This window comes from Rattus norvegicus, chromosome 3, assembly GCF_021556685.1.
Source record: "Rattus norvegicus strain SHRSP/BbbUtx chromosome 3, alternate assembly SHRSP_T2T, whole genome shotgun sequence".
Taxonomy (NCBI): domain Eukaryota; kingdom Metazoa; phylum Chordata; class Mammalia; order Rodentia; family Muridae; genus Rattus; species Rattus norvegicus.
In genome coordinates, this window is record NC_141536.1 from 75,219,096 (window position 1) to 75,230,833 (window position 11,738).

Below are 11,738 nucleotides of genomic sequence, written 5' to 3' on the forward strand. Positions count from 1 at the left end.
GGGACTCCATAGAGAGAAATGTACGAAAAAACTTCTGGTGGTATGTTGCAGTCTCTCTCCTCACCCCCAAACCCCTGCTTCCCAGACTCAGGCTGATTGACAGAGTGACATCAGCTGAGCCAGGCACACATGCTGAGGCAAGGTGTGTCGGGGACAAGTGACTTTTAGAGGGAGTATAAATAGACTGGATGAACAGTGACTGAGGCAGAGCTGGGCTTGCCTGTAGAGCTAACTGTGCAGTGCTGATTGGTCATGTTTTCGATGATTTTCAATTCACTGAGAGAGACACAGCCAAGAACTTCTGGCACTCCTGCTGGTCTCTCCTGCTGACTCCTGCTGAGGTTGAAGCCTGACTGTCTCTGCCAGTTAGTGCCACCGCTGCTGATTCATGTTTGCTATCTCCACTCTACTGAACTGGACTGTTAGTGTACCCATGAAGTGTTTGCAAGTAGATCCAGCTGCCACTGCTAACCTGTGAACTGAACTCCTGATCCAGACAGGTCCACTTCCCCATAGCCTTTCATTTCCACTCTACTTTTTGTGATTGGTGAACTACTAAGGAGGTTAAAGTATTTTAGAACCATCATTAAAAATAGACATTGAAAAAATTAAAATTACACAGGTCAGCACTGTAGACCAAAAGGTTTGTAGATGGCTTGGTGATTTCATTTCTCTAAAAAGAGAAATATTATATTATATTATAATATTTATATTATACAGAATAATCTTTATATTATACAGAATAAAGTCTTGTACCAAGGATTCTGGAACATCAAGTGCAGGTTCTATGTAGGCATTGCCTGGACATTTTCATATTCAGTGAGTGGTGTGTGTGTGTGTGTGTGTGTGTGTGTGTGTGTGTGTGTGTGTGTTGTATTCAGCAATAAGGCCTTGTTGCCAGTGTGTGGAAAGAAACCTATAGTCTCTGACACAGCCTAGGTTAGGTGATTTCTGTGAAGTTCAGAAAGAATTTAAGGAGATGGAGGACACCAAGAAAACAAAGTCCTCTAAATCAGCATGAGCAAGCTAAGATGAATTCTGGGAGATTGAAGCAACATGCACAGAGCATGAATAGGTCTGTACCAGGTCATTGCATCCAGGTTAGTATTTCCACAAGGTTCCTGAGTGTACAAACAAGTCAGTATCTGTAATTTTTTGTGACTTCTCTTAGGTTCCTTTCCTTCTATTTGTTTCATCCAATTCTGTTTTCCTTTTATCTTATTAATTTTTTATTTTATCTCATTTCATTTTATAATTATGTCTTATAAGCCTGTTTTATGATGAGACACAGGAAGGGAATGGATCCAGAAGGAAGAATAAGTAGGGAGGAACATGAAGGAATATAGGAAAGGATACCATAATCAGGGTATACTATATGAGAAAAATATGATTGCTATAAAGAATCTATCTAGAATATAACAAAATGAAAAATTAAATAGAAAATCACCAAATCAATAAATATACTAATCAGCTGAATAACAGTTCTCAAAGAAGAATTATAAATATAAATAAATATTTGGAAAAGGTGTTCATCATGCCTAACAATCAGAAAACTGGTTGTTTCAGCTCTATTTATAAGACATGAAATGAAATAAGTCTAATTGCCCATCAAAGTATAAATGAATAAAGAATGATTGAGAGAAGGAGATTTCATATACAAAATTCAATGCCATTCCATATTGAAAATGAAGGAAATATTGCCATAAGAAGCAATCCTGGCGGACCTGGAAGGTACTTCATTAAAGGAAAGAAACCAGATGAAGTGCAAAACTGTATAATCGCACCTATACTCTGGAACAGAAAACAGCCAATGTCACAGACATCAAAAGTAAAAAGGTGAGTGCCAAGGACTTAAGATAGAGGAAATCTGGAGAACCAGTGTATAGTCAAGTTATTCTACTTAGTGACCCTTTATTACATACTTGGAATTTACCATGAGAGCAGACGTTTCTTACTATAAAAAAAACAGTTAACCAGAATGTTAAATTCTTTACTGAGCTTGCTTGTTGTCGTTATATTACATTGTATACATATAAAAAATTAATAAATCTTAAATTTAGATTATTATTATAAAATATATCAAGAGGTGGTTGGGAAGGAAACCAGTATTTATATTTAATTTTTATTTATTCATTTCTGCATTCCAGATTGTATTCCCCTCCTGAAAGTTCCACATTCCATACCTCCTCCTCACCCCACCCCTGTGTCTCCACAAGGATGTCCCCACCTCACCCACCCCACCAGACCTCTAAACTTCCTGGGGCCTCCAGTATCTTGAAGGTCTCTTCTCTGACTGAACCCAGTCCTTTGCTGTATATGTGTTGAAGGCCTCATCTCAGCTGATGTATGCTGCCTTGTTAGTGATCCAGTGTTTGAGAGATCTTGGGGTTCCAGGTTAATTGAAACTGCTGGTCCTCCTATAGGATTTCTTTCCCCCTCAACTTCCTCCAGATTTTTCCTAATTCAACCAAAAGGGTCAGCAACAGGGTTCATTAGTGGGGTACACATATCTGCATCTGACTTTTTCAGCTGCTTGTTGAGTCTTTTAGAGGAAAGTCATGATAGGTCCCATTTTGTGAATACCCCATAGCTTCAGTAATGGTGTCAGGAAAGGAAACCAGTATTTAGAGAGATGTAGGTTAAAGGCTCCTATTAATGTCCTCATTGCTTTATCAAGACAAAATAAATTTTCTGAGAAACTTTAATATTTATAAGAAAATTGAAGCTGCTTCAGTGGCATGGCTTTACAACAAAATTAAAACACAGTTTAATATCTTGAAGTTATGTCACCATGATATTGATACGACGCTCGGATTTCCTAACCTTAGATAATATATAGAGAGGACTGTTACCAGCTTTCATTCCAATTCAGAAAATACAACTCCCATTCAACCAATAACGTCTCTCCAGAATTTGCTTCCAAGATAAATCCTTTCCATCAAAAAAGATAATTAATCTCAGGAGGAAAAAACAACAACTACGAGATAATACCTCTGCATCTTTGTAGTGTCCTCTTTAAATATGTGTAGAGTTGTTGACACTAACAGATTTGCTGTTACTAGCTCCAAATCAGGATTCATCATGAGTAAAATGGTTTGTCTAAATTTATTTCTTCCATCCTTTCTGCATTTTGCCCTGCAAGAACAACGGTTTTACATGGAATATCATTTCTCCATAAAAATCTATTAAAAATTCAAACCTCAAGTTTTCTGCAACATCGTTTTGAGACTTTACTCTAGAAGAAAAGATTTGGGTTAGCAGACTCAACTTTTGCTTTCATATGAACTTATCTAAGTGATTCTTTTTCTAAGTGTGGCATATGTTTCACATTGAAATTGATTATGCAAATTGTTCAGTTTGAAGATGATATTGTGTCTAAACATTTTCAGACACTAGAACCAACTGAGATTACTAAGGTAAGATTTATATTGATGTTGATAATTATAGAAGATTATTACTTTCCATGTATGATAATAATTGTTTTTCAATGTCTTTCAAATATATTTATTTATCCTCACCTTAAGTCTATAACACTTAAGTATTAAGTTTCACTCACATGATTTCACAATTGAAATTTAACACTTTAAAGGATTTATAAGACATAGTATTCTGAAGCAAAATGTCATGCATTTGCCATGGAATACCTCCTGCAAAAATAAAAAATCCAGACAAATTATGAAAGTTTCAGTACATTCCAAATGCACAAAAGATGTAAATACAAATTTTAGGTGACATAAATTATCAAATGTTTACTCAATGCATATAGAAAACTCTTCCTGAGATAACTGTGATTGATAACATGAGTTCATTGCACTGTGAAGAGTAACATTGATAATAATTCTCCCTGAACTTACTGGCAATTAAATATTTCTCTACAGTATTGTTCTACTTTTTATACTAGCTGTATAATACTGTGGTGTGATTTCCTATATGTTCTTTGCAATAATTCTCATAACAATCTGTAAAATGTTTCATAATATTTTCACTTTATAGAAGAGGAAATAAGAACATAACATAACAAGAAATGCACCTAAGATTAAAAAAAAAAGAAATCGCATATGAAAGAACCAGGATTCTAAACTGGAGTTTTATCTCCTTATAAAACTGATATCAATGTTTTGAAGTACAATCCTGGAGCTCTTGATTTTGCACTTATATTAAATAAGAGATGAGTGGGACCATGAAAGAGGCCAAAATGTTCCACATAAATTCACAATAGTCTCAAAATAATTATGTTATTTTGGTCACAATAAAAAGACTAGAATGATTAAAGTTCACTTATTATGATATAAAGTTTAAGTCAAGACTTTAAAATAAAATGATAAATACATAAAACTAACCGAAATGCAAGTTTGACTGCTTTTTATTATTTCCTTGGTTTATGAATTCAACTGCTAATGTATGTGGTTCTATTTGTCTAGTATTTTAAGTAATGTAAAAATAGCTATTGTAAACATCTCTTTAAAAATATGAGAATTAAATTGGAAAATATCTACAAATTCAGAAAGCACTAGAAGATCAGTCATTTTAGCAATGTTGTTCTTGTTGTGACAAATAACATTCAATTTTCATGACTCTTGCCTCATTTTAAAAAAGGATAAAACAATGTCAACCACGCAGTTTGTTTTAAATGTTAAGAAAGAAACATGTGCAGGAAATGGTCATGCCTCATAAAACTCAACCACACGAAAGCATACAGCACTGCTATGACATCATTAGATTTAATAAGCATTTTTACTTTTTAATGTTCAGGTTTTTATTAGAACACTATGAGGCTTCCCTATATCATTTTCAAGCAAAAAAAATCTATGTGGTTTTTTATCTCCCCCCTCTTCTCCCACACTCCTCTCCCCTTTCTTTTTACTTTCACCATAGCCCTTACAGCCTCTGCGTTGTCATCAGTTACCCCCTACTCTAAATAAGGCTTGACCTCCGATCTCTGGCTTCAATTCAAGTACTCAACCTCAGACTTTCTCACCCACCTCACATATACGTTAAGTGTTATTTATGTTGTAATGACATAGTTATTACATTATATTTACATTTTCCCTTCTTCAATGTCCTCTTACCATTCAACTTACATTCATATACCTGCCAAGTTTCTTTATTTTATATTGACATAGGGACAATGCTTTAGCTTTCATTCATGATCTTTATACATACCATTTACCTCCGTATTAAAACTTAGATGGCACTAGCATATAATCTTCTGAAGTAACATATTCAGCTGTCTCCTGTACTGCACACTTACAAAAGTTCCTCACATTGAGTCTCTTAAGAGAGTTGTCACCTGAGAAGCAATTTGAAGAATTGAACATTTTTTTGGAATTCAAAAATCTTATGAAAATTCATAGATAAACATTATGTTTGAAACCTATTAAGTTGCAGAATTTTAATACTGGTCGCATTAATATTTTTCAGGTGATATAACTAGCCATCACATGAAATAAATGGAGAACCAAAACAATGTGACAGAATTTATCCTTCTGGGACTCACAGAGAATCCAAAGATGCAGAAAATTGTATTCATTGTGTTTCTTCTTATCTATATCATTTCTATAACCGGAAATGTGCTCATTGTGGTCACCATAATTTCTACATCATTATTACAGTCCCCCATGTACTTTTTCCTGGCTTATCTGTCCTTTATTGATGCCTGCTATTCCTCTGTTAGCACCCCTAAACTGATAACAGATTCACTTTGTGAAAAGAAGACCATTCTCTTTAATAGTTGCATGACTCAGATCTTTGGGGAGCATTTGTTTGGAGGTGCTGAAATCATCCTGCTGACAGTAATGGCCTATGACCGCTATGTGGCCATCTGCAAACCCCTCCATTATGCAACCATCATGAGTCGAAGACTATGCAGCCTGCTAGTAGGAGTGTCATGGTTAGGAGGTTTTCTTCATGCCACCATACAGATCCTGTTTATTTTCCAATTACCATTCTGTGGCCCTAATGTAATAGATCACTTTATGTGTGATCTTAATCCTTTGCTCAACCTTGTCTGCACCGATACACACACTCTTGGACTCTTTGTTGCAGCCAACAGTGGCTTCATTTGTCTGCTAAACTTCCTTCTTCTGTTGGTCTCCTATGTTGCCATCCTGCGCTCCCTAAAGAACCACAGTGCAGAGGGAAGGCGCAAAGCCCTCTCTACCTGTATTTCACACATAACAGTAGTTGTCTTGTTCTTTGTGCCTTGCATATTTGTATACATGAGACCTGTAGCTACCTTACCCATTGATAAAGCAGTTGCTATGTTCTATACTATGATAACACCCATGTTAAACCCCCTAATATACACCTTAAGAAATGCTCAAATGAAAGATGCTATTAAGAAATTGGGTAGCACTAAAATTCTTTCAAGTAATAAATGAACATACCTGGAACACAGCATTAATTAAACTGAATTGGAAAATAAAAGAGGTACTTTCTACAATTTTGACAAGACTCATTTATTGAATAAGAAGAAAACTAGCTAATGCAAATTATTTACAAATTCTTCACTAAACAGTATAGAAATGGGTGCAAGGAAAGACAGCATGTATTCCTTGCATATTTGGGAAATTCTATAAAATTAGACTTTTTCAATCACTCATCCTCATATATGTACTTGTACAGTTACCAATAATAAAATGGGGAAGAAATAATACATATCAGTGGTGAGATATAATCTCTCTGACAATCCAAAGGGAGTTACTGATAGTCTTCACATTTTTAGGGACCAGGGAAAGAACTATGATAGTTTGTACATGCTTGGCCCAGGGAATGGCACTATTAGGAGGTGTGGCCTTGTTGGAATACGTATGTCACTGTGTGCATGGGCTTTAATACACTTGTCCTAGCTGTCTAGAAGCCAGTCTTCTAGCAGCCGTCAGATGAAGATGTAGAATGTTCAGTTCCTCCTGCACCTTGCCTGCCTGGATGCTGCTATGCTCCTGCCTTGATGATAATGGACTGAATCTCTGAACCTGTAAGTGAACCCCAATAAAATATTGTCCTTACAAGAGTTGCTATGATTGTTGTGTCTTTTCACAGCAGTAAACCCTAAGGCGAGTATCAAAACCTTAGGCATTGTTATTGATGAATCAGTGGCCAGAACATGACTAATTTTCCAGACCAGTCTTGTGAGCTGATGGCAACAGAATGATGATATAAACTCAGATTCACAGTATGTGAATGATGTTTTTGCCTTAATATTCCCTGTGTTCTAGGAAAGATTTTATTTTCTGAAGAGCAATAATCTGTTTTTACCACTTTACTTTTAAATAACAACTTCCTCAAGTTGCACTTGATCACACCAATAAAATAATAATGGACACATACAGCACCAAATACACACACACACACACACACACACACACACACACACACCAGAATGAATACATTCTAGTTTTTATGTCTCATGTACTAATCAACAATTACTCTGAGTCCAGTTTTATTATTGAAGGCTATTTTCAAAGTGTGGTTATCCCTAGGGATGGTTTGGAGAGAGAGAAACATAGAGGTGAGTGGTTAATAATAGTGGATAAATAGATGAAGCTGAATTGGAGGTATATATAACTCTTTCTGTTCTATAACATCATGTAGATGATGAAAGTTTATGACAATTAATTGAATTCTAAAATAGCCAGTAAAGAGAAATTGAATGATCCAAATAAAAAGAATGTATATCTGAGAAGAGATATACTAATCTATATTGCATATCATATACATGTATTAAAATACCATATTGTACCCCAGAAACATGTACAATTTTTGTGTGTTAATTAAAATTAAAATACATTTAAAATGTATGTCTCCTTGTGGTAGCCTAAATGATAAATATCTCCTATTGGCTCAGATACTTGAACACTGGTTCCCAGTTGTTTGTCATGTTTAGGGAAGTGATACAGCCTTGCTGAACTAAATAAATTTAGCAGGGTGAGTTTGAGAATTCATAGCTTTGCCCTACTTTTAGTTTGTTGTCTCCACCTTCTTTTTTACAGCTGAAGATGTGAATTCCCAGTTCCCTGTTCTTGCAGCCTTATCAACCACTTGATTCTATGCCTTCCCATCATAATAGGTTCTTATCCTCAGGAACCATAAACTAAATTGAACTATTTCTTCTACAAGTTGCACTTGATCACACCAATAGAAAAATTATGAATACATATAGCTCCAAACACACACACACGAACACACACGAACACACACACACACACACACATGCACACATGCACACACACACACACACACACACACACACACACACCAGAATGAATACATTCTAGTTTTTAATGTCTCTTATGTAGTAATCAACAATTACCTTGAGCCCAAGAAACCTATCAAAAACATTGACCTTTATTGTTGTTTTAATGATAAATAATGAGAAATCCAGGTCCTTGCTTGACTTAGCTTAGGATATTCTGAAAAAAAAAAGACAAATAATCACATAAATAAGACAGTAAAGTACATTGCGTTGTTAAAGCATGTTAACACAAAATTGAACAATCCTAGAAAAGAATTCTTATGTAAAGAAAGAAGAATAGGAGCCAATGAGTTAGGAAAAGTCAGACAAAGGGTGATGGCTCACTTACTATAAAGTGTTTGTTGTGCAAGCATGAGGACCTGATCCCAAATCCTCAGAACTCTATCAGCAACATGAGAAATAGTCTTCCTCACAGAAAATCACATTCTTCGATTGTCCACTACCAAATGATTATCCCTAAAAAACATAATACAAGTAATTATACAGACTTAACAGGTTATATTTATGCATTTAGGAATATATATGTGTATACATTGATATATGTAACAATAAATGGTGAAAAATAAAAAGCAAGCAGGGTATTTGGAAGGTCTTGGAGGGAGGAAAGGAAAGGAAAGAAAGGGGAAAATAGTGTAATTATGTCATAATCTCAAAAATAAAGGAAAGTATTTTAAATCTGTGCATGGTTTCTTGATTCTGAAACCTCAGCACTGGTAGAACAGAGACCAGAAGACCTCAGAGCTCATTGACTGGCCAGACAAGCTAGACAATGAGCTCCAGCTTCAAGAGAGAACCTTCCTCAAAAGAGAAGGCTAACGAAAGTGGAAAATACTGAATGTTCACCAATGGCATCCTCACACATGTACATACATTCACATATGCCTATATACATAAAAACATGAAGAAACATACACTAACTACACACATAAAAGTGTCAGTAGGATGCCTGGACATGAAGCTGATCTGAAAGTATTTCAAACAGAAGAAATGCATGCAAAAACACTAGGTCTTTTTAATTAGGGCATTTCTATGAGAGATTGTTTTGAGGAAGGTTTCTTGATGTTGTGGCTCTTACAATCTTCCCACCCCCCTCTTCTTTATATTCCCTGAGTCATGGATGCAGGAGCTATGTTATAGAGGTATCCACTGAAGCAGGGTTCCCCATGATCTACTCTAACCACAGCACTGGAGAGGAAATAAAAGAAACAGGATTGGAAGCACGAAAGTAGCTTCTGCTTACTATAACGACTAAAGCATGAATTCTGTGGAGAATATAGATGGAGAGTGTGACTGATTCTATTTCATCCAGTTTAAATCTGTTCTACCAGCCTAGAACACACCTATGCTCCAACCATCACAAGTCTAGATTGCTAACAGTTTATAATCCAATCCATCTCTGTACAGTGCATAAGGACAAATGTAAGGAAATGTATTTCTGAACTTCCAAAAGCCCAATACAAATTTGAAAACAGTTGCTTCCTTGTGTCCAAGGGAAAACAGTTCTGTAGCACACAAAAATGATTTCCAAACTCTAGGCTAAAGCCAATTGCAGTTGAGGCCACATCCTTTCCCCCTGCTACAATCAGATTCCTTTAATTCATTCTCCTTATAATTCATTATCCTCAAAATGCCCATCTCAGGATCTCCACCTACATACCGCTACCTAAACTAATAATCTGAAATAGAATTCAAGAAACACATACTAATTATAAACAAAAAGATTGTATATAGAATGAATGTTAGACAAAACATAAATAAAACAGCTTCTGATTTATATCACTGGAGAATGAGGGACCTTAAAATATGGGATAAGGTACAAGAATCCTCTTACCTATGGAAAAAGCCTCTCCCAATCAGTTAAAGGCCTGTATATATCGAAAGGATGAATTATTAATTTCTCCTGATCTGAGACATCAGCTATTTTTCCTGTCTTTGATATGTAACAGCAGCTTTTTCTGCCAGCATTTGCCTTGAAACTACACTGTTGGCTGTTCTTTTTCTTGTGTCAGTCTTAGGCCACAACTATGCTACAAATTCTGCTAGGTCCATAGTTATTTGTAGACCTTAGAAATTTTCATCTTCCATAACTATATGAAAGAAATATGACTTCAGAATACAATACTTATATTTCATACACAAGGCCCTGAGTTCAATCCATAATACTATAAAGAAAGTTATATAATCATATCATATATTATTATATTATGATTATATTATAATATACATGTATTGTGGAGGAATTTTAATCCTGCAACATTACTGCTCTGGCAAGGGATCATATCCAAAGAACTTCCAGATCTGTATAATCTGTCTGAAATATAGACATGCCTTTAATCCCAGGAGACACGGGCAAGCAGACCTCTGAGTTCGAAGAAAGCCCGGTACAGAGCAGGTTTCAGGTAAAGAATAGGTTCAAGTATAGTAGCACATCCCTTTAATCTCAGCACTCAGAATACAGAGGCATGTAGATCTCTGTGTTCTAGTCAGTCAGTTTGGTTGAGCCAGTAGTTGAAAGGCCGTGCATTGGAATGGAGTTCATGGCAGTTCAGTATGTGGAGCTCAGAGGCAGTTTTTACAGAGACAGTTTTATAGAGACAAGTTGCTGAGAGAACAAGCTAGATAGATACAAGTGAAGACATAATGAAGCAGAGAATGAGATGAAGCCAGAAAATTAGAACAGATTGCTAGAGTTATTTTAAAGACAAGCTGGGCAATTCACTTAGAAGTTAAGAGAAGATAGCTTGAATCAGTCAGCTGGGAAAGGAGTTTGAGCCAGAAGAGCTGAATTGAACCAGCCAGCCAGAGTTCAGAAAGAGTTAAAAAGGGTGAGCTTATTTAGCAGTAAGTCTTGGAGATGACAATTCTGTCAGATAAAGAAAAGATATTTTTACAGTGTCTTCATATAACAAAGAAATATTCTGTAATTCATTATAATTAATCAACATACTTTATTTTTCAGGATCTTTTATTCATCACGTTTTGCTAAAGCCATGAAATCAACAGGAGATGATGAATGGATAGATAAAGGCATGCATGTGTAGTCAAAGAGAGCCACAGTCTATATAATGTTACTCTAAATATATGTTTTCATAGCTGACAGTTTGGTATTAGATAACCAATTAATTGGTGTGTTCTTCCACGGAGAAGAATATTTTTCCCACTCAACATTCTCTATTTGTCCATAGTTCTTTGTGCAGGCTTTATGGTCTTTCCCCCATCTATATTGGTATGTCTATTGATGTCATCATTTCTCAGTCCACATTTGGGCAATCATGTTGGTGAGACATTATGGGTATAGTTTCTGATATTCATAAGAGACCCAGTATCACAGCAAACTCCCTGATTCTGGCCCTTACAATCTTTCTGCCCCCTCTTCTGCAATGTTCCCTGAGCCTTAGATGTTGGCCTCCACACCTCTGCATTTTGATTGGTTGTGCTGAAAGCCGTTTTTAAAGCTAGGAAAGAAAATCCAGTTACCGATTGG

General features: G+C 35.8%; 1 protein-coding gene across 1 annotated transcript; it reads left to right on the forward strand.

Moving 5' to 3' along the window:
* The first annotated feature begins 5,450 nt into the window (after positions 1–5,450).
* Positions 5,451–6,380, forward strand: Or4c10b (olfactory receptor family 4 subfamily C member 10B). Its single transcript, NM_001000572.2, has one exon. The coding sequence runs from the start codon at positions 5,451–5,453 to the stop codon at positions 6,378–6,380; it is 930 nt and encodes a 309-aa protein (NP_001000572.2).
* The last annotated feature ends 5,358 nt before the right edge of the window (positions 6,381–11,738 follow it).